Source organism: Oncorhynchus keta, chromosome 29 (genome assembly GCF_023373465.1).
Source record: "Oncorhynchus keta strain PuntledgeMale-10-30-2019 chromosome 29, Oket_V2, whole genome shotgun sequence".
NCBI classification, from domain to species: Eukaryota; Metazoa; Chordata; class Actinopteri; order Salmoniformes; family Salmonidae; genus Oncorhynchus; species Oncorhynchus keta.
Window position 1 is genome coordinate 11642314 of NC_068449.1, and position 24274 is coordinate 11666587.

General features: G+C 43.7%; 1 protein-coding gene across 7 annotated transcripts in view; it reads right to left on the minus strand.

Moving 5' to 3' along the window:
• The window catches only part of LOC118362308 (kinase D-interacting substrate of 220 kDa B-like), a 126360-nt gene that overhangs the window by 66380 nt on the left and 35706 nt on the right, over positions 1 to 24274 (minus strand). For 6 of the 7 annotated variants that reach the window (XM_052485897.1, XM_052485896.1, XM_052485899.1 and 3 more), the window contains exons 8-23: positions 23771 to 23968; positions 21459 to 21557; positions 20519 to 20617; positions 20251 to 20349; positions 17944 to 18121; positions 17323 to 17487; positions 16350 to 16529; positions 13475 to 13640; positions 13173 to 13324; positions 11701 to 11801; positions 11374 to 11559; positions 11006 to 11146; positions 7752 to 7992; positions 7263 to 7351; positions 4813 to 4957; positions 3166 to 3328 (exon numbers count right to left, since the gene is read on the minus strand). In XM_052485897.1, coding sequence (XP_052341857.1) covers positions 3166 to 3328; positions 4813 to 4957; positions 7263 to 7351; positions 7752 to 7992; positions 11006 to 11146; positions 11374 to 11559; positions 11701 to 11801; positions 13173 to 13324; positions 13475 to 13640; positions 16350 to 16529; positions 17323 to 17487; positions 17944 to 18121; positions 20251 to 20349; positions 20519 to 20617; positions 21459 to 21557; positions 23771 to 23968 — 2402 coding nt within the window. Of the gene's footprint in view, positions 1 to 3165; positions 3329 to 4812; positions 4958 to 7262; positions 7352 to 7751; positions 7993 to 11005; positions 11147 to 11373; positions 11560 to 11700; positions 11802 to 13172; positions 13325 to 13474; positions 13641 to 16349; positions 16530 to 17322; positions 17488 to 17943; positions 18122 to 20250; positions 20350 to 20518; positions 20618 to 21458; positions 21558 to 23307; positions 23327 to 23770; positions 23969 to 24274 lie in introns of those variants that run through there. The other variant, XM_052485900.1, reaches the window with a different exon arrangement.

Here is a 24274-nt window from a genome sequence, read left to right on the forward strand (position 1 = left end):
CTACGTTTACGTAAAACTGTTACTGAGAAATAATCATTCTGTTGAATATTTTTTGCAAAAGGACATTGTGACAGTTACACAGAACAACATGACTAACATGACTAGGCTATATAGCTAATATAATAAGACTATAAAATACACTGAGTGTAACAAACATTAGGAACACCTTCCTAATATTGAGTTACACCCCCCCCCGTTTGCCCTTAGAACATTCCATTCGTCAGGTCATAGACTTTACAAGGTGATAAAAGCGTTCCACAGGGATTCTGGCCCATGTCGACTCCAATGCTTCCCACAGTTGTTTCAAGTTGACTAGATGCCTTTTGGGTGGTGGACCATTCTAGATACACACAGGAAACTGTTGAGTGTGAAAAACCCAGCAGTTGCGGTTCTTGACACACTCAAACCCGTGTGCCTGGCACCAACTGCCATGCCCCGTTCAAATGCACTTAAATATTTTGTCTTGCCCATTCACGCTCTGAATGGCACATACACAATCCATGTCTCAATTGTCTCAAGGCTTAAATATCCTTCTTTAGCCTGTCTGTTACACTTCATCTACACTGATTGAAGTGGATTTAACAAGTGACAACAATAAGTGATCATAGATTTCACCTGGATTCACTTGGTCAGTCTGTCATGGAAAGAGCAGGTGTTCCTAATGTTTTGTACACTCAGTGAAAATCACATCACTGTCTTCCAACGACATGCTGCTCTCTGTGGCCTACATGGGCTGAAATAAACCTTCCAGAGAGAGAGAGCACTCTGCAGAGAGAGAGAGAGCACTCGGCCTTATGACTGAGATGTGGAACGACAGTTGACCTATGAGGAGTTGACTCACCCCACATACACTTCAGCAGTAATCTATTCACTTATTAGACGCTTTGGGGAAATGAAGCGCTCTAGTGTAGACCACTGAGCATCACACCTCTCCCCAGTCATGTTACACTCCAATGAAAACTGACAAACCCTTCATGAGGGGTAAAGATAGCCGTAAAGATAGTTTATTTGATTATGCCGTGAACAATTATCTAATTGGCGGTTGAGCAGAAGAGGACGTGCTGAGTTTTGGTTGAGAGAGAGGACGCTGTGTTGACCTGACCACAACGCCACCGTAAAAACAAGAAGCCGCTATCTGGTCCTCCAGGGAGACAGGGGCCTGAGGTTGAAGTGAGGCAAACGACAGTCAAGAAAGACAGGGAGTGTGACTCACCCGGCTATAAACAGAGAATGGGAGCCTAGATGACACGTCACATTAGAAGAGGTGCTTCGGGGAGAGGAAGAAAAAGAGCATTGAGAAAGAGAGAAAGAGGGAGAAAGAGAGAGGGAGAAAGAGAGAGAAAGTGAGAGGGAGAAAGAGAGAGGGAGAAAGAGAGAGGGAGGAAGAGAGGAGAAAGTAAGGGAGAAAGAGATGGTGAAGAAGAGAGGGAGAAAGCCTGATCAGTGGGGAGATCTCTCCAGATAAGGGACGCTTGGCTCAGCGTGGTGTCCAAGTTGGTTTGGTGCTTCCTTTCATCACTTACCGCCATTGCAGTGGCCATTTCATACGCAGCGGCAGTCACGTTTTGGAAACAGACAGTGCATTGACGGACAGTGCATTGACGGACAGTGCATTGACGGACAGTGCATTGACGGACAGTGCATTGAGGATAGCCTAACATGGCCATTTTAGATCATACCTGCAGGTCAAACTCTTTGCTTAGGTTTCCTTCTAAAGCACAAGCTTATTATACAGCACAAGTCTATTACACTCTGAGGAAGACGTCAGCTTGATGTTGAAACGCCAGTCACCTGCACTCATCCTGAACAATGGACTAAAGTGAGCAAATAAGAAATGTATCTCTGCCTTGTTTTTTGAGTGCTCCAACTCCTCTGCCTCAAATGAGTCCTTTTGGAAGTTTTTTTTGGTGAGCTCTTTTATTGGATTTGTGTCGCTGTTGTGGAGCACCTTTCTTTGTCTGGAGCAGCAAGGAGGCCTTCCTGAACTGTCCTTTAGATGTGCTGCCTCATATATATTTGTCCAGAGCCATTTATTTGACCAGAAGCTCAGTGAAGGATGGGGATGGAGGGGGAGTGGTGATGACTGTGTGACACTGAGTGCCGGTGACACTTCAGCGCCCCAGGAATCCTGGGCGCTAGTGTATTGTGACAGAGTGGCAGAGTGCAACCTTTAAAGGGCAGCTATTGATGCAGAACAGCTCCAACCCTAATGACTCAGACTATGTGCCGATTCCCTTCCCCTTGTCCACACTCTCATGCCTAGTTAACCAGTCGCTGGCTGTGCTTCATACACTATCATTTCAATCAACATATTAATAATGATATGCTTCTTATTTCAATGCATTCAGCTACGTGATTCGAATACAACGTGGAAATTCAGTCTATTTAGTGGTGTTCAGAGAAACCTTTGGGTGTCTACTACTAAATGATGTGGTGGTTGAAGTGGATATGAAGATCCTCTGCTGCCCTCTACTGGTCAATATGAATTGGGCAATCCTAGTCATATTAGCAACCCATGCTAGTTGTTGCATCTTTAGATGCCTCTTTCAAAATTTCTAACATATATTTTCATCTGTCTCATGAAACCGCTTGTATGTGCGGTGTGATTTTGACAAAGGTTTTTCTGAAAATTGCATTATGGAAAGCTACCTTGTGCGCATTGCTGCGCTTATGTGTGAAGAAATAATAGTTTATCAACACTGGAAGCTAAATGTTCTGTTCTGTTGCATCAGACTCATTGTTAAAAAAAATATATATATATGTAGCTTTGGCCTACTGGTTGTATGAATTTGGGATCTATAGTCCCACAACTGTTTGTTAGGAATAGCTCATTTCTATCTCGTACAGAACAACAAGCTGACCAATAGAATAGGTACACGTTTCTACTATGGGGGATGATAGATTGACAGACTAGTGAGCACAGTCGACACCCAATGCATATGGGGTCCGGTCAACTTCTCAAACGTCTGGAAACACTGGCGTGTGTGTGGTGTAAAAGGAACATTTCAGAAATACTCTGAAACGTCTGCTTGTGTGTGTCTGCCTGTGCATGCAGATGTGGGTGTGTGTGTGTCTGCCTGTGCATGCAGGTGTGTGTGTGTGTGTGTGTGTGTGTCTGCCTGTGCATGCAGATGTGTGTGTGTGTGTGTGTGTGTGTGTACGTACCTCTCGTAGATGGTCTTCAGGGTGACCTGGTCTGAGATGCCGTCGGTCTCCTCCAGGAAGAGGAGGAGCCAGGAGGTCCTGTAGGGCCACTCCTCCGTCATGTTGATCCATGACGCCAGACGGTCCCAGTTAAAGATGATATGATTGGCCCTCAGCAGACGACCTGGACATATCACACCCAAATGAAAAGTCAGGGAGAATTTCTCTACGAGTGGAGGGACTCTGTGGATGGGCTTTTGTTCCTGCCCTGCTGTAACACACCCAATTCTAGTAATCAGTGGCTCATCAGGACTAACTTGATTAGCTGAAGACATTGTGTTAGAGCAGGGCTAGAACAAAATCATCCACACCAAGAAGGTTGGCCTCCCCTAAGCGACTAATAACGCTTTATTTCTGATTTGGTCCTGCCGTACATACCTACACGTACGCTACGGTCACAAGACGCAGGCCTCCTAATTGTCCCTAGAATTTCTAAGCAAACAGCTGGAGGCAGGGCTGCTTACCCATGTGAGAGACGCAGACTTACCCATGTGAGAGACGCAGACTTACCCATGTGAGAGACGCAGACTCGGTCTCAACCAAACAGGAAGGATATAACCTCAAGGTTATATCCTTCCTGTTTGGCCCTGTCCGGGGGTGTCATCGGATGGGGCCACAGTGTCTCCTGACCCCTCCTGTCTCAGCCTCCAGTATTCATGCTGCAGTAGTTTATCCTTCTCACCCCCTAAAAGATTTAGATGCACTATTGTAAAGTGGCTGTTCCACTGGATGTCATAAGGTGAATGCACCAATTTGTAAGTCGCTCTGGATAAGAGCGTCTGCTAAATGACTTAAATGTAAATGTAAATGTAAAATGGGAGGCTAGGGTCAGTTTGTTATATCTGGAGTACTTCTCTTGTCTTATCCGGTGTCCTGTGTGAATTTAAGTATGCTCTCTCTAATTATCTCTTTCTTTCTCTCTCTCTCTCTCAGAGGACCTGAGCCCTAGGCCCATGCCTCAGGACTACCTGACATGATGACTACTTGCTGTCCCCAGTCCACCTGGCCGTGCTGCTGCTCCAGTTTCAACTGTTCTGCCTGCGGCTATGGAATCCTGACCTGTTCACCGGACGTGCTACCTGTCCCAGACCTGCTGTTTTCAACTCTCTAGAGACAGCAGCAGCGGTAGAGATACTCTTAATGATCGGCTATGAAAAACCAACTGACATTTACTCCTGAGGTGCTGACCTGTTGCACCCTCGACAACTACTGTGATTATTATCATTTATGAACATTTGAACATCTTGGCCATGTTCTGTTATAATCTCCACCCGGCATAGACAGAAGAGGACTGGCCACCCCTCATAGCCTGGTTCCTCTCTAGGTTTCTACTGAGGTTTTGTCCTTTCTAGGGAGTTTTTCCTAGTTTCTGTACAGCACTTTGAGATATCAGCTGATGTAAGAAGGGCTATATAAATACATTTGATTTGATAAGTGCCATGGTGGTAGGACACCCCTCTGCCCTTGGGTAATATAAAGGTCATAGGTCATCTAATAGGAGATGTGTTACCTGTATGGCTCAATTGGTAGAGCATGGAGCTTGCATTGCCAGGATTGTGGGTTTGATTCCCGAGGTCACCCATATGTCAGCTAAATGGCATATATTACCTGTGACAGACACGATGTTGAGCAGCCTCCTCATGGTCTGGGGGCTGATGTCACTGAACCAGTCCTCAGTGACCAGCAGCTTGGTCAGGTCAAAGGACATCTGTCTGGTGACGGTCCTCTGAATCTGCCTCCTGCGGTATGTGTCCTACACACAGAGGAGACCTCAAATTAGCCTAAAGACAATCTATTTGTAAATGCCCTTGGTCTTTCCACAATCCGTAGTTTTTATATAATTAAGAGTTGACCTTGTCCGACCTGTCCTATGCTCAACGTTTTAAGTGACCCTGTGACCGAGTGGGTGACAATCTCATGATGGCATCATCTCCCTGTGCAGTGTACCATGTGACCATGTGTGTGACCTCTAGTCTAATTCTCCTTCCCACACTCTCTCTCCATCCTTCCTTATTTCACCACTCCACCCATCCCTCACCCACCAACACACAAGGGCATCTGTTCCTGAGCCCAATCAACTGGGAATGTCCCTTGTCGGACACAGAAATGCACTGTGTGCTACTGACATAGATCCATCAGATAGGAGAGGAGATGACTGTTTTTCTCATCTTGTCCACAGTAAGACAGTAACTTTCAATACACAGTTTGACAAACGTGTATTTGGATCCCCACTAGCTGTTATAATAGCAACAGCTGCACTTCTTGGGGTCCACTGTAACGTATACGCAGGGAGTCAGGAAGCAGGTGTAGAAGGTGAGTTTAATCATAAGACACATGAAGATAATAGAAACAGGAGCAGCATACTGAACGTAAACAGAACCAATACTGCCTGAAGACTGACGTTACTGAGGGCTAAAGAAAGGGAGAGTAATCAGGGTGATGATGAAGTCCAGGAGTGCATAACGATGGTTGCTAGGACCGGTGGTTAGTAGACCAGAGCAGTAGGAGGCGTGACATCCACACAGTGTTGTGCGTGTGATTCATTAAACTATGAGGCTACATATCACCTCTTATCTGGATTTTCTCTAAGTTCAAAACGTGTGGAATGCTGTCTCTGCAGGACAACAATAGGTACTGATTGCTGAACAGTACAGCAGTGGCAACAAGAGGAGAAAGCTCCTCTGGTCACAAGCCTCCAGAACATCACCATCACTAAGCTGACTTTGACCTCACCGGTAGAGAGAGATAGTGTATGGCCAGTAATGAGTCAGTACTGGATCAGTAAGGAGGAGAGAGACTAGCTCTCCTTTGATTTTAACTTATGTTTTGGACATGCTCAAAAATGGAAAATGATTGGTGAAAATGAATAGTATTATAGTTGTATTGTTAGTCTGGTTATTCAGGAAAAAAATATCAGGAGCAATTGTTGAATATTGATCATGAAAAGCCACTGTGATAGTTGGAATCTTTTCTCCCAAAAAAGCAAGCTAACTTAGTTCACATCAAGCTAACTTAGTTCATATCAAGCTAACTTAGTTCACATCAAGCTAACTTAGTTCACATCAAGCTAACTTAGTTCACATCAAGCCAGAGCCGAGCCCCCATCTTGTTTACAAGCCTGAGCTGGCCTCGCCTGCCTCCCATGACATCTTGTAAAGACAGACTCGACTAAAGATCCACAACTCTGCAATTAAGCAGCTGAGAGACAGAAAGCTTTTGTTCTCCCTCCATCCTCCTTCCTTCAATCCTTTTTATCTCCTCTTGTAAAGAGAGCCCCTCACTGCTTCCTGGCAACCAACGAGAGGGCCAACAAAAAGAAGCGTGCGCCGAAATAAAAAAGGACCCACTAAAATAACAAAAAAAGAAGAACAAAAAAAGAAAATAAACCAGGCGCCCAAACAAACAAACAAAATGGGAAGGAGGCAGAGCCACTTAGCCTCCCACTGGCAGCCGGGACACACTGCTGCTCCTCCCTGCCATTAGGTAGTGTGGAGTCGCAGCAGGAAGGATAAACACACATCAGGCTTGTTTGCTCCCGACCTCCTCCATCCCTCTTCGCTATGTTCCCTACAAGGCTGGAGGAAGCTAGCTAGGCCCCCGTGCCTGTGGGTTTTGGTGCATCATCTCACCCTTTCTATGTTAGTCTTCTCCATCTGTGTCTATCAGGTATTTCACTGAGCTTTCATTGCCAGGACAGACGACCAATCTGCTCATGCTCCTTGTTGAATCACTTGTCTTTGTGCCAGACCTCTGCAGGTAGAGACCTCTGCAGGTAGAGACCTCTAGAGCACTTCTGCAGGTAGAGACCTCTGCAGGTAGAGACCTCTGCAGGTAGAGACCTCTGCAGGTAGAGACCTCTGCAGGTAGAGACCTCTGCAGGTAGAGACCTCTGCAGGTAGAGACCTCTGCAGGTAGAGACCTCTGCAGGTAGAGACCTCTGCAGGTAGAGACCTCTGCAGGTAGAGACCTCTGCAGGACCTGTGCAGGTAGAGCCTGGTCCAGCCTGGGCATGAATAGCGAGGTAGGGGAGAGTGTGGTGGATGGCTGGAAGAGCTTACTCTGCGGTTGAGGGCCGTCTTGCTGCCAAACTTGGCCTGATCCCCCAGACTGTTCGAGGATAGCTTCCTGTCCATCTCCTCATGCCATCCTGTGAAGAGAGAAGTGGAAAAGGAGAGAAAGAGGAGTTGAAAGAGAGAAAGAGAATTAGGACAATAAAGGATGTCTCATCACAACACCTGATATAAAGAATCAACCTATTCAGTGAACACATTCTATGATTCCTATGTCCTCTACTGAATCATAGCAAGATAGAATGTTAGAGCCGTAACCCCATGAAACCCATAGTGATTGTGTGTGTGTGTGTGTGTGTATGTAAAAATGTGCACCCCTTTGGGTCCCCAGGACCAGGAAACACTGACCTATGTGGGTGTATGCATACAGGCTTTTGTGTGTGTGTGTGTGTGTGTGTGTGTGTGTGTGTGTGTGTGTGTGTGTGTGTGTGTGTGTGTGCATTCCTGCAGGCCTGCCTATGCATATGTCTTGCATACCCTCAGGGTTGACCAGGTCTCCGTTGGGAGTGGGGGCGGCCATGCACAGCTTCCTGGTGGTGCTAAGACTTCGGCTGTTGAGAAAGACAGGCAGGTGGACGATGTTCCTCATGTAGTCGTGGCCGTTGATGTTGGAGTCCCTGAGCACGCTGTTCAGGTTCTGGTTGATGGCCTTGATGATGATGTGGGGGTCACTGGCGAAAATAGAGATGAAGGGGCCTTTGGAGAACAGCACCCTCACCTGGTGGAGGGAGGGAATAGCAAGAGGATTTATGACCAGGACCCATATCCACAAAGCCTCTCAGAGTAAGAGTGCTCATCTAGGATCAGGTCCTCCTCATCTGACCACATAATCTTATTCATTACAATCTAAAAAGTTCAACTGATCCTGGGTGCATTCACTACAGTGCTCTTCTATGGTGTTTGGAATGATAAAAGCCTGAAATCCATTGAGCATGAACCTTGTGTGTCAGGTTTGTAGTGTCCTATGGCCGTAGTTGACAGATATTAAGAAGTTGACGTTGAGTAGTTTTCACCAGTCGTGTGTACGAACACACTAGTACACACGACTGGTGAAAACTACTCGACATCAACTTCTTAATATCTGTCAACTGCGGCCATCATTTGTAGTTTCTTGTTAGTTTGTGGGCTTCTGTTGATCACATTTCTGTTAATCACATTTAGTTTCTTAAGGAGCATGCAACAACAATTCCACTGGGGGACTCCCTACTACTACTCTCTCTAAATGAATGTGGTGAGACCTGATGGAGGACAGACAGTACACACACAGCGGGACTTTCCAAGCTGATGATGAGAGACGTCGTCCAGGTGTCACAGGATCCTGATCACCCTGACCCTCGGGGTGTGTGTCTGTGTGTGTGTGTGTGTGTGTGTGTGAGCGCAGCCAAACAACTATCTGATTATACTGAGTTTGTCCCTGTAATTCATTTATAGCTGATCATCACTCGTTCTGTACCTCTTCCAACCTCTCCTATTCATATCCATGTACTCATTACATGAATATAGCGCTGTTATATCATAAATCTATCTGCATTAAATGGAAAAATATTTAGCTCACCGAATTCAATCTGCTAATATTCGCATATAAATGAGAAACAAAAAGATGAGAATTTAAGAGGGCCACAAATGGGGCTTTTGAGTTAGCTGGGAAGGAGGCACTGGTTCGTTCGCACAGAAGATTTCATTAGCGCACAGGAGGCTGTCAAACTACTAGGGGATTACTTGTCCCCAAATAATAACATTTAGCCGGAGGAAATTCTATTACTCCAGCTGGGAAGAGGAATTTGATCTAAGTGGAGCCTTTAAAGGGGCAGAGCGATAAAGGGGATGGCTACTGTATATGTGCTTTGTGTCCATAGTCAATACTATTTGTACTTTGTGAAAGAGGCTTTGAAAGGTAAATCGTGGTAATATGTTATTTTACGACACTATAGGAACTTTTCCGCATGTGTTTGACTTTGGTGCCAATGACTAATTACCAATGAGTCATGGTAATGACTTAACCCTGGGTGGTTATGGGTAATGACTTAACCGTGGGTAGTCATGAGTAATGACTTAACCCTGGGTGGTTATGGGTAATAAATTAACCCTGGGTGGTTATGGGTAATAAATTAACCCTGGGTGGTTACGAGTAATAACTTAAAAGGTACTACACACAGGATATTTATTTATATTTTTGCAATGTAATTTCATATATCTGTAGTAATAGTGGAATGGTAGTGTTTCACATTATTAATTACCTGCCAGTGTTGTGATTGGCTGTGATATTCACCTATTGATTTGTCCTGACAGAGCTGCATCTGTTGTCAAAATGGGAAAGTTGTTCTGACTTTGTGGCTGTGTTATCTAGTGGAAATAGCGCTGTCATTTCCTAGCTGCAAAAATTCTACACTGTTTGCTCAATTTCAGTTTATGTGAGAAAACAAGCACTGACTAGTGTAGGGAATTGTTGTACCATCTAAATTGCTGTGAAATATCTTTTCAACAACAGCCAATATTGTTTTTACAGCTGTTTGAAGCTGGTGGACCAACACTGAAAGTAAACAGCTCAAGCTTGAGTCTCCACCATTTTACCGGGAAATGGGATGCGGGGGAGAGGGGCGATTTGTTTTAAATGCAGCCTAATGCTAGGTGAATTGCAAGATATTTCACAGCGATTTAGATGGTACAATGATTCCCTACATTATTCATTTCTTGTTTTCTCACACAAATCTAAATTGAACGAACACTGTATGAAATGACATAGAAATTCCCACTAGATAACACAAACACAAAGTCAAAACATCTTTTCCATTTTGACAGCAGATGCCACTCTGGCGGGAGAAATCAATAGGTGAAAATCGCAGTCAATCACAACACTGGCAACTAAATAGTACTCTGAAACACTACCATTCCACTATTACTGCAGATTTATTATAGTCTAAACCCTGTGTGTTTTGTAGTGTAGCCATTGTTACAAACAGACACACACAGCACAGGCACACACATTTACATGCTGACCACTACATCCACGAGCATTGCAAATAAATGTACACATACATGTTATTCAGCCATTGCCCCCACACTGCTCGCGAGCGTCTGCGTGGCCAGGCGCTAAAATAGAACTTGCTTCTATTTGTGACGCTCAACGCGCACCAAGTCCGGCATCTCCCATCTCCTCATTGGTGTTTAGGAGCATATTACCCACGTGGGTGATTGAAAGATGAACTGAGATCCACACTCCAGTGCAGTTGGTTGTGGTAATGCACCTTAAAGTTGGTTGTAGTAATGCACCTTAAAGTTGGTTGTGGTAATGCACCTTAAAGTTGGTTGTGGTAATGCACCTTAAAGTTGGTTGTGGTAATGCACCTTAAAGTTGGTTGCCAACTGCCATATAAAGCCCAAAGAAGAAAAAGAAGCCTGAAGCAGGTGAGATGACGAGTTGGTTTATCGTTTTATCTGTTGATTAATTGGTCGGTTGTAGAGGACCTTGTGCATTTCAGGTAAAATAACAACCCAATGTTTATATCCCAGGATAAATGAGCTAGCAACACCAAGCTAGCTAGCTAAATTACCATACATGTTTCATGCATTTTGACCTGTCCCCAAATGAATAGAATTGGTTCAGAGTTTGCTTTGATATTTCAACCTGATCGCGTCTGGTGTGGGTGAACAAAATCAACTTGCGCACGATGGCATACCGGACGAATGCGCACGTATACGGTTTGGTCAGCATGTTACACACACACACACACCGTGTCGAGCATCTGCAGCACTTTGTCCTGCTCGCAAGCGTCCAGGCCGTCGATGATGACCGTCATGCGGGTCTGGTTCTGGGTGAAACCGTCGATGGTCTTGGCCATCTTTGACATCAGCTCCACCTCCTGCTTCAACACCTGGCATGGAGAAACCAAACACATACACACACTTCATCAAATCAGTACACACTACATATTGTATTCAATAGACATACAGACATACTACATATGATTAGTTCTAATTAACAACACAGTTAATATCATTTTTTTAAACATTGAGCTTTTAAGTGTCTAACATTATCATGTAACCAAACATCGGAGGAGTGAGACTGCCCCAGGAGAAATAATAGAACTGTTTACACTACCTTCATGAAGCCCTCGCTCTTGAGTTTGTGCATCTTGTTGGCAGCACTGTGCAGCCTCTTCCTCTGAGAGTTGAGGACGGAGTCAGCCACCTGCCACCAAGTCCTGCAGTTCAACAGGAGGGCCAGGCCCACCACGCTGGCCATGGCGATCAGCACCGCGTTCACCGTCAGGTTGTCATGCTGCACCTTCATAGCAAAATAAACAAGTTCCACTTTCAAAAAGTCGTTTTCAATTATTATTAATTTTTATGTACAGGGGAATCATACACAGACCTTAGTCACACACAGTACTGCACATACTCGACATTTGTGTGTGTGTGTGTGTACCTTGAAGATGGCCAGCAGCGCCATGGCTGTGATCAGGCAGCCCAGAGTCACAACAAACAGCATGAAGCTGGGCACGCAGCACGTCTTCTTCCACTTCTTACCTGGGGGGTTATGCAAGCGATAATGTATGACAGAGTGTGCATTATTAGGGCCTGGTACGATATCAACATCGCAATACTCATTAGCATCGTGGCAAGGAAATGAAACCCGAAGCGGATGAACTTCTTTATGAAAACAGGCCTAATGGTGGAAACAAACATCATTATGTTGTCATCCAGAGTCACATTTACATTCCAAGCTGTAGCACACAATATTTTACATACAGCAGGTTTTTAATGGACCATAGAGTTTGGTCTGCTTCATGTATTATAATATATTATTATATGTATTATGTACTTCAATATTATAATACTGGTATCAGGGCGGCAGGGTAGCCTAGTGGTTAGAGTGTTGGGCCAGTAACCGAAAGGTTGCTGGATCGAATCCCTGAGCTGACAAGGTAAAAATCTGTCATTTTGCGCCTGAACAAGGCAGTTAACTGACTTCCCTAGTTAAATAAAGGTTCAATTAAACAAAAATAAATAAAGACTCGTAATAGCCCTATGCATTATGGGGAAATAACTACGCCCTTCCAGTTGATAGACATGAGGCCAATGACAGCCACATTAACACTGACTGTACCCTGTATGCTACCTACATGTACAAATGACCTTTACCCCTACTTACATGTACAAATGACCTTTACCCCTACCTACAGAATATGTACAAATTACCTTTACCGCTACCTACATGTACAAATTACATCCACTAACATGTACCCTACCTAGTCCCTTTCCACCTACCTACATGTACAAATGACCTTTACCCCTACCTATATGTACAAATGACCTTTACCCCTACCTATATGTACAAATGACCTTTACCCCTACCTATATGTACAAATGACCTTTACCCCTACCTATATGTACAAATGACCTTTACCCCTACCTATATGTACAAATGACCTTTACCCCTACCTATATGTACAAATGACCTTTACCCCTACCTATATGTACAAATGACCTTTACCCCTACCTATATGTACAAATGACCTTTACCCCTACCTACATGTACAAATGACCTTTACCCCTACCTATATGTACAAATGATCTTTACTCCTACCTATATGTACAAATGACCTCCACTAACCTGTACCCCTGCACATTGACTCAGTACTGGTACCCCGCATTGTTATAGTGTTATTTGATTTTTTACATTTGTTTATTTAGTAAATATTTTCTTAACTCTATTTCTTGAACTGCATTGTTGGTTAAGGGCTTGTAAGTAAGCATTTCACGGTAAGGTATTCGGCGCATGTGACAAATAAAGCTTGATTTGGTTTTGATTTGACTGTACAGGAAGTAAACTGTATAAGAGACAGGTAATACGACAAGATTCTAAAGGATATCCAAAGTGGACACATAAGGTAGTACCTTGGTTCTCCTCGTTCTTGAACACCCTGAAGAGGCGGGTGGCCATGAAGCCAAACTCCCTCTCACAGGCATCAGACAGAGTGGCTATCATCTCTGCCATAGACGTCTCTCCTCCCACACTGGACAGACGGTTGTAGTCTGTGAACAGGAACCTGACACAAAGACACACACAAGGTTTCTTGAAAATACTTTTTCTATTCAAGGCTGTACACATCAAGGTGTAAGTGTTTATGTGTGTGTGTGTGTGTGTGTATATGAGTGCATACGTGTGTTCATCTGTGTGTGTCCTGTATGTGTATTACCTGACAGGCAGGGCCCGGGTGGTCTGCTCAGGCAGCTCGGGGGGGTTGACGAACATGAGTTTAAGAAGCAGCTCCAGGTAGCCCACCTGACGGGCCAGACGGGTACTGAGGACCCATGCCCAGTTCCAGTTCTCCCCCTCACGATGACCCCCATAGTACACCAACACTGGAGAGAGAGAAAGAGAGAGAAAGAGAGAAAGAGAGAAAGAGAGAAAGAGAGAGAGAGAGAGAGAGAGAGAAAGCGAGAGAGAGAGAAAGCGAGAGAGAGAGAGAGAGAGAGAGAGAGAAAGAGAGGAGAGAGAAAGAGAGGAGAGAGAAAGAGAGGAGAGAAAGAGAGGAGAGAAAGAGAGGAGAGAAAGAGAGGAGAGAAAAGAGAGGAGAGAAAGAGAGGAGAGAAAGAGAGGAGAGAAAGAGAGAAAGAGAGAGAAAGAGAGAGAAAGAGAGAGAAAGAGAGAGAAAGCGAGAGAGAGAGAAAGCGAGAGAGAGAGAGAGAGAGAATACATTATATTTCTGATTGACCATCAGACTTTCACCCACCTACGTTGACATCCAGTGGCAAGAACCTTAAAAATGTAGTTTTATTTAATGAAACATTGTACAGCTGCTCAAAACTAACACACTAATGGCGCCCTCTAGTGATATAATACGTGCAACTTTCCCTAACTGCAGAACACCCAGGCCAAGGCCGAAACTTCTTATTTGACGTATTTTACTGTATAATATTCTCTTCCGCTCTATTCTACTCTATAAACATCTCTACTCTACAAAATATTATCATCTTCTGCTCCATTCTATTCTACTCTATAAACATCTCTACTCTACAAAATATTATCATCTTCTGCTCCATTCTATTCTACTCTATAAACATCTCTACTCTACAAAATATTATCATCTTCTGCTCCATTCTACTCTATAAACATCTCTACTCTACAAAATATTATCATCTTCTGCTCCATTCTACTCTACTCTATAAACATCTCTACTCTACAAAATATTATCATCTTCTGCTCCATTCTACTCTATAAACATCTCTACTTCAAAATATTATCATCTTCTGCTCCATTCTATTCTACTCTATAAACATCTCTACTCTACAAAATATTATCATCTTCTGCTCCATTCTACTTATAAACATCTCTACTCTACAAAATATTAATCTTCTGCTCCATTCTATTCTCTATAAACATCTCTACAAAAATATTATCATCTTCCGCTCTATTCTACTCTATAAACATCTCTACTCTACAAAATATTATCATCTTCTGCTCCATTCTATTCTACTCTATAAACATCTCTACTCTACAAAATATTATCATCTTCTGCTCCATTCTATTCTACTCTATAAACATCTCTACTCTACAAAATATTATCATCTTCTGCTCCATTCTATTCTACTCTATAAACATCTCTACTCTACAAAATATTATCATCTTCTGCTCCATTCTATTCTATAAACATCTCTACTCTACAAAATATTATCGTCTTCTGCTCCATTCTATTCTACTCTATAAACATCTCTACTCTACAAAATATTATCTTCTGCTCCATTCTATTCTATAAACATTCTACTCTACAAAATATTATCATCTTCTCTCCATTCTATTCTATAAACATCTCTATCTACAAAATATTATCTCTTCTGCTCCATTCTATTCTACTCTATAAACATCTCTACTCTACAAAATATTATCATCTTCTGCTCCATTCTACTCTATAAACATCTCTACTCTACAAAATATTATCATCTTCTGCTCCATTCTATTCTACTCTATAAACATCTCTAAAAAATATTATCATCTTCTGCTCCATTCCACTCTATAAACATCTCTAAAAAATATTATCATCTTCTGCTCCATTCTATTCTATAAACATCTCTACTCTACAAAATATTATCGTCTTCTGCTCCATTCTATTCTACTCTATAAACATCTCTACTCTACAAAATATTATCATCTTCTGCTCCATTCTATTCTATAAACATCTCTACTCTACAAAATATTATCGTCTTCTGCTCCATTCTATTCTACTCTATAAACATCTCTACTCTACAAAATATTATCTTCTGCTCCATTCTATTCTACTGTATAAACATCTCTACTCTACAAAATATTATCATCTTCTGCTCCATTCTATTCTACAAAACATCTCTACTCTACAAAACATTATCGTCTTCTGCTCCATTCTATTCTATAAACATCTCTACTCTACAAAATATTATCATCTTCTGCTCCATTCTATTCTACTCTATAAACATCTCTACTCTACAAAATGTTATCGTCTGCTGCTCCATTCTATTCTACTGTCACGCCCTGGTCGAAGTATTTTGTGTTTATCTTTATGTATTGGGTCAGGCCAGGGTGTGGCATGGGGTTTTTGTATTGTGGTGTGTTTTGTCTTGGGGTTTTGGTGTTGGTATTGGGATTGTAGCTTAGTGGGGTATCTAGCAAAGTCTATGGCTGTCTGGAGTGGTTCTCAATCAGAGGCAGGTGTTTATCGCTGTCTCTGATTGGGAACCATATTTAGGCAGCCATATTCTTTGAGTTTGTCGTGGGTGATTGTCCTTAGTGTCTTTGTTCCTGTCGCTGTGTTAGTTGACAAGTATAGGCCGTTTCGGTTTTCGTTACGTTTACTGTTTTGTTAGTGTTTGTGTTAATTTGTGTTTACGTTTGTTGATTAAACATGGATTGCAATCTACACGCTGCAGTTTGGTCCGACTCTCCTTCATCACCACATGAAAACCGTTACGTCTACTCTATAAACATCTCTACTCTACAAAATATTATCATCTTCTGCTCCATTCTATTCTACTCTATAAACATCTCTACTCTACAAAATATTATCGGCTTCTGCTCCGTTCTATGCTAGTGTTTCGCACCAAAGAAGACGTAGAGCAGAGCGAGGAGGCTGAGGGAGACGGCGATGGCCAGGCGGTGGGTGACTGTGAAGCCCAGGACCAGAGCAACAGTGCCACACAGCAGCAGCGTGAGGAACACCACCAGCCAGGAGAACTGGAACAGAGGTTCAATCTGCTGGCCCGCAAAATTCTTCATCTCATCTGTAGGAGTGGGGGAAGCAGATTACACATAAGAATAGGCAACTGCAAATGAGTCAGGGCCTTTAGCTGGTCAACACGGAGACCTACAAATGAGTCAGGGCCTTTAGCTGGTCCTGCCTAACACAGGGACCTACAAATGAGTCAGGGCCTTTAGCTGGTCCTGCCTAACACGGGGACCTACAAATGAGTCAGGGCCTTTAGCTACAGGGCCTTTAGCCTGAGTCAGGGCCTTTAGCTGGTCCTGCCTAACACGGGGACCTACAAATGAGTCAGGGCCTTTAGCTGGTCCTGCCTAACACGGGGACCTACAAATGAGTCAGGGCCTTTAGCTACAGGTCCTTTAGCCTGAGTCAGGGCCTTTAGCTGGTCCTGCCTAACACGGGGACCTACAAATGAGTCAGGGCCTTTAGCTGGTCCTGCCTAACACGGGGACCTACAAATGAGTCAGGGCCTTTAGCTGGTCCTGGCTAACACGGGGACCTACAAATGAGTCAGGGCCTTTAGCTGGTCCTGCCTAACACGGGGACCTACAAATGAGTCAGGGCCTTTAGCTGGTCCTGCCTAACACGGGGATACGCATGAGGCACTAAGGCAGAGAACTGTGAAACAATGAAACACATTGTCCAGGTAATGTCCAGAACTTTACTAAATAGGCTGACATGTTAATTTCAAGATTGATATTGTTGTTGTAGTAGTATTTTACTATTTTTAGATTAGCGCGCTTTGTGTAGCTTCAGCTGAACCAAAACAGTTGAAAACAGCCTCAGTGGTGTTCCTGGTGGTCCTCTCTTACCCTCCAGTTTCTTGAGCAGGAAGGACTTGCCGCTACCCCACTGGGCGTACAGGCCCACACAGATAGGTGGCTGCATAGTGGGCTCACTGAGGATGTCTGCTAGGGCACTGCTGTACAGATCATACCCCAGCATGTCACCGTCAGACTCAGAAGGAGACAGGTGTTCTGACAGATAGGGGGAGGGAGAGAGAGATAGAGAGGGAACAGGGAGGGAGAGAGAGAGAGAGAAAGAGAGAGAGAGAGAGAGAGAAAGAGGGAACAGGGAGGGAGAGAGAAAGAGAGAGAGAGAGAGAAAGAGAGAGAGAGAGAGAGGGAGAAGGGACCGGGGAGAGAGAAGGGAATGGGGAGAGAGAGAGAGGGAGAAGGGACCGGGGAGAGTGTGAGTGGTCATAACTTCATAAATACCACAATTTATCCAAAATAAGAGTGAGTGAGCTAAACCTTCAGAGTTATGATTCATATTAACAGGTGACTTAAATAATAGCATTTGAATGTTATATTTTCTTTGTTACATTTTTCTTTCATAATAACAGGTTCATATTCAACACTAGAGTACTTCAACACTAGTTGACTATATATGTTTTAATATGCATATCTTCATGATAAAGTATAATTTCTCACTGGCTCCAAATATCTGGGTGAGGATGCTTTTCTGGTGGGTGCAGTCAATGTTGTAAGGCGTCTCGCCGGCCTTGTTGGGGCGGTAGAGCAGGCGGCCATCTTTAGGGTTCCTCAGGAGGAGCTCAGCCAGCTTGCGGCTCCGCCCTCTGATGGCAATGTGAAGGGCTGTGTCTCCTTTCTAGACACGGGGGGAGAGAGATGATTAGAGTAAAGTAGAGATGATATGATTAGAGCCCTCTGATGGCAATGTGAAGGGCTGTGTCTCCTTTCTAGACACGGGGAGAGAGAGATGATTAGAGTAAAGTAGAGATGATATGATTAGAGCCCTCTGATGGCAATGTGAAGGGCTGTGTCTCCTTTCTAGACACGGGGAGAGAGAGATGATTAGAGTAGAGTAAAGTGGAGATGATATGATTAGAGCCCTCTGATGGCAATGTGAAGGGCTGTGTCTCCTTTCTAGACACAGGGAGAGAGAGATGATTAGAGTAGAGTAGGGGAGAGAGATGATTAGAGTAGAGTAGGGGAGAGAGATGATTAGCGTAGAGTAGGGGAGAGAGATGATTAGAGTAGAGTAGGGGAGAGAGATGATTAGAGTAGAGTAGGGGAGAGAGATGATTAGAGTAGAGTAGGGGAGAGAGATGATTAGAGTAGAGTAGGGGAGAGAGATGATTAGAGTAGAGTAGGGGAGAGAGATGATTAGAGTAGAGTAGGGGAGAGAGATGATTAGAGTAGAGTAGGGGAGAGAGATGATTAGAGTAGAGGAGAGAGATGATTAGAGTAGAGGAGAGAGATGATTAGAGTAGAGTAGGGGAGAGAGATGATTAGAGTAGAGTAGGGGAGAGAGATGATTAGAGTAGAGTAGGGGAGAGAGATGATTAGAGTAGAGTAGGGGAGAGAGATGATTAGAGTAGAGTAGGGGAGAGAGATGATTAGAGTAGAGTAGGAGAGAGATGATTACAGTAGAGTGATGATTAGAGTAGAGTAGGAGAGAGATGATTAGGAGAGAGAGATGATTAGAGTAGAGTAGGAGAGATGATTAGAGTAGAGTAGGAGAGAGATGATTAGAGAGTAGAGTGAGGGGAGAGAGATGATTCCAGTAGAGTAGGGAGAGAGAGATGATTAGAGTAGAGTAGGGGAGAGAGAGATGATTAGAGTGAGAGTAGGGAGAGAGATGATTATAGTAGAGTAGGGGAGAGAGATGATTAGAGTAGAGTAGGGGAGAGAGATTATTAGGAGTAGAGTAGGGGAGAGAGATGATTAGAGTAGGGAGAGATGAGAGTAGAGGAGAGAGATGATTAGAGTAAAGTAGGGGAGAGATGATTAGAGTAGAGTAGGGGAGAGATGATTAGAGTGATTAGAGTAGAGTGATTACAGTAGAGTAGGGAGAGAGATGATTACAGTAGAGAGAGATGATTACAGTAGAGTAGAGTGATTAGGGAGAGAGAGAGATGATTAGAGTAGAGTAGAGTGAGTAGAGTAGGGAGAGAGATGATTAGATTAGAGTAGAGTAGGAGAGATGATTAGAGTAGAGTAGAGTAGGAGAGATGATTAGAGTAGAGTAGGAGAGAGATGATTAGAGTAGAGTAGGAGAGAGATGATTAGAGTAGAGTAGGGGAGAGAGATGATTAGAGTAGAGTAGGGGAGAGAGATGATTAGAGTAGAGTAGGGGAGAGAGATGATTAGAGTAGAGTAGGGGAGAGAGATGATTAGAGTAGAGTAGGGTAGAGAGAGATGATTAGAGTAGAGTAGGGGAGAGAGATGATTAGAGTAGAGTAGGAGAGAGATGATTAGAGTAGAGTAGGGGAGAGAGATGATTAGAGTAGAGTAGGGGAGAGAGATGATTAGAGTAGAGTAGGGAGAGAGATGATTAGAGTGAGAGTAGGAGAGAGATGATTAGAGTAGAGTAGGGAGAGAGATGATTAGAGTAGAGTAGGAGAGAGATGATTAGAGTAGAGTAGGGAGAGATTAGATGATGATTAGAGTAGAGTAGGGGAGAGAGATGATTAGAGTAGAGTAGGGGAGAGAGATGATTAGAGTAGAGTAGGGGAGAGAGATGATTAGAGTAGAGCAGGGGAGAGAGATGATTATAGACTATAGAAACTTTACAGTCACACACAATGTGGATATATATTTGGCGGTCACATCAGACATAAAACAGTCACATCATTCAAATGTCAAGAACGTTTTACTTCCATTTAACTTTCCATCTCATAAGCAGTCTTGTGAAAAGCAAACTGACATCCATGAAATTCTTTGGCTTGAATACAGAACCTGTGATAGGCTCTATATGTTGTGTTTCTCCAGTACCTTGTCGACAGCAGCCACCTTGGCCCCTCTGTGCAGGAGCAGCTCTACTATCTCAATGTTCCTCATCTTGGTGGCTTTGATCAGAGGGGTCTCTGAATCCTGAAACACACATCATCATCATCATCATCTCAGACCTAGAGAATATAAGCAAGCAAAGGTTTATTTGCAACTTTAATGACTTGTGAAAAAATCATTTTGAAACAAGGATAACTTCATCACGGTGAAGAATTTGTCATAGTGCAATGAAACAGCTGTGGCTGTTCTTTACCTTGGTGCAACTCTCAGTGTCCGGGTTGCACTGAAGGATGTCTCTCACCATGGTGCAGTTCCCCTTCTCTACCGCCCAGTAGAGAGCAGTCTTACTGTCCTGTTTAGCACAGTTGAGAACATGGTCATATTCATTAAATCAATTCAAATGTTCTTTGTCAATTGCTTTGGAAACAACTGGTGTAAATTAACACTGAAATGCTTACTTACGGGTCCTTTTCTAACAATGCAGAGTTAAAGATTAGAATCATGACAAGTGGAATAAATGCACAGCGAATAGCGAATAACAGGCACCAAACAGAACAAAACTGACAGAAACAGGGAGGGACTACCTGAATATGCCCAATAAAAAAATGCTTGTTTTTGTTTTCCATTGTAAAACGTTTTGCTACAGTGTGCCCTAATGAATGGGACCAGTATTGGCATGATGATAGATCAAATAAATGTTAAAGGCCCAGTGCAGTCAACAATGAGATTTTTCTGTGTTAGATATGTTTCCACACCGAGGTTGAAATAATACTGTAAAATTGTTTTAAAAAATGATGATAATGCCCTTTTAGTGTAAGAGCTGTTGGAAAAGATGCATAAAACATTCAGCCTGTTTTGGTGGGATGGAGTTTTGGCCTGCCTTGTGACATCACCAGGTAAAACTAGTTAATAGACCAATAAGAGAGAGTTCCAAACCGCTCTGCCAATAACAGGTTGTTTTTAGTTTCCCCCTCCCTACTTACACCACTCCCAGACAGTCCTAGCTAAACTCTTGCTTGAGAAATTGCTCTTTGCTAAGAAGCTGTTTTTTTTGTTTTCAATTAAAATGGTTTAAAAAAAAAAAAAATCACAGTAAGGTACTTCGTTGTTACCCAGAAATGATTTGATATGGAGATAGAAACGGCTGCATTTGACTTTTAACAATGTGGATGTGTCACATTAGAGACTCCTACCTGTCCCCTGACGTCAATGTCGGCATATTTGTTCAGAAGGGCTCTGACGATCTCCACATGTCCTCCTCGCACTGCTCCAATCAGCACCGTCTCCCCACTCTGTGTGACACACACAGGAAACACCACAGGCTTTCACTACAGAGAACACACACTGAATCATCACAGAACAGAAGAGACAGACTATACTGTAGAGCAGCTGATGATACTGTTACCATCAGCACATTTATCCATATATCATGACTTTTATCATTCAGGTTGATTTAATCATGTCTAGACTCTATGCTGTGTATTGGCAGGGTTGTCAGGGCAACACTTCAGCTAATCTTTAGTGACTGGTGATGGTTGCCTACCCTGTCTGGTACGTTGACCCTCCTTTAAACTAACCATCTTTACCTACAGTATGTATCTCTTTCTATCTAGTCTATAGCAGTGGGCACCAACCTTTTCTGAGTCAAGATCCCTTTCACAAGTCAAAAAGCAAAACTGAGATCTACTGATTTGATTTTTTTACATGAACCTCACACAAACAGTTGTGTAGGAATGAGGTTTCAGCAGTAGGCCTAATACATATCACAGCATATTGGCTATATGCCTGGCCTGACAACATTGTTAATCAGACCATATTATATTTCAAAACTCGAGCTTTGATAACAAAATAGATCCGTTGGTTTAGCACTTGTGAGGCACTGTGGAGCATGCATTGAAATCATTTGTTTTTTTATTTTACTGGACTGATCGTGTTTGCATCTGATGTTCAACGAGGTCAAATCACAACGTCCGTGATCTTCAGGATGAAAAGTCAGAGCTCTAGAAAGATGTTTCAAGTTGAAAACTATTTTTTGTTCAAAACTATTTTTCCCAACCGCCTTTCACGGTCCCTGCTCTCTTCTTCCTTTCCTCTGGTGAGACTGACCAGAGAGAGGTGAGACTGACCAGAGAGAGGTGAGACTGACCAGAGAGAGGGGACACCGTCTTCTACCTGCTCTCTCCTTCCTTTCCTCTGGTGAGACTGACCAGAGAGAGGTGAGACTGACCAGAGAGAGGGGACACCGTCTTCTACCTGCTCTCTCCTTCCTTTCCTCTGGTGAGACTGACCAGAGAGAGGGGACACCGTCTTCTACCTGCTCTCTCCTTCCTTTCCTCTGGTGAGACTGACCAGAGAGAGGTGAGACTGACCAGAGAGAGGGGACACAGTCTTCTACCTGCTCTCTCCTTCCTTTCCTCTGGTGAGACTGACCAGAGAGAGGGGACACCGTCTTCCACCTGCTCTCTTCTTCCTTTCCTCTGGTGAGACTGACCAGAGAGAGGTGAGACTGACCAGAGAGAGGGGACACCGTCTTCCACCTGCTCTCTTCTTCCTTTCCTCTGGTGAGACTGACCAGAGAGAGGTGAGACTGACCAGAGAGAGGGGACACCGTCTTCCACCTGCTCTCTTCTTCCTTTCCTCTGGTTAGACTGACCAGAGAGAGGTGAGACTGACCAGAGAGAGGGGACACCGTCTTCCACCTGCTCTCTTCTTCCTTTCCTCTGGTGAGACTGACCAGAGAGAGGTGAGACTGACCAGAGAGAGGGGACACCCGTCTTCCACCTGATGGCAAAACTCAAGTTGCACCACATCTGTCTCATGTACAAAATCATGTTGTTCCTATAACCAGAGAAAGTTAAATATTCCTTAATATTAAAATCTACACGACGAGCTGCTAATAGTAATAAAACGCAGGGCTGTCGATACCTGGCGACTGACTCACTGCAGCTGCAGCCCGAGCGGAAGTACGGAGAAGCAGCTTTTAGTAATAGTGTTGAATAAAAACAGTGACAGTGCTGAATGTAAACTTAAACATGAACTCACTCATATAACCAGCAGCTCTTTGCTGTATTCATTGACAGCCTCTCTGTGGTCATGGTTTTAAAAGTTATTAAATCTTATGTGACCCTGGCCACAGCCACGTTTTTAATAGTCCGGTTGGCAACCACTGGTCTATATCTGTCACGTGTGCTCCCTCTCCGGCCTCTAGGTCACCAGGCTGATCGTTATGGCTCCTGTCACCATCGTTACACGCACCTGCACATCATCAGACTCACCTGGACTCCATCACCTCCCTGATTACCTTCCCTATATATATATATATATAGTGACTTTGGTTCCTTCCCCAGGTGTTATTGTGTCTGTTCCAGTGTCGTGTCTGTGCCTTGTTTCTTATTTTTGTATTATGTTGTGTTTATTTTTTAAAAACACTCGTTCCCTGAACTTGCTTCCCGACTCTCAGCGGACATCACTACAATAGTATACAGCCTGTGTTGTTGTCACCTACCCTGTCTGGTATGTTGACGTAGGTGCCAGCATCCAGCAGGTCCTGTACTATCTCAGTATAGCCCTCCTTGGCTGCGATCATCAGGGCTGTGTTGCCGTCCTTGTCTGTCATGTTGACATTGGGGTTCCTCTTCAGAAGCTCCTTCACCACCTCATTGAAACCACCCCGCACCGCCACGATTAGAGCTGTCATGGAATTCTGATAGGGAGAAGAACAGTCTGATTTAGCACAATGCTGATAGGGGGAGAAGAACAGTCTGATTTAGCACAATGCTGATAGGGGGAGAATAACAGTCTGATTTGAGTGATTTAGCACAATGCTGATAGGTGGAGAAGAACAGTCTGATTTGAGTGATTCAGCACAATGCTGATAGGGGGAGAAGAACAGTCTGATTTGAGTGATTCAGCACAATGCTGATAGGGGGAGAAGAACAGTCTGATTTGAGTGATTCAGCACAATGCTGATAGGGGGAGAATAACAGTCTGATTTGAGTGATTTAGCACA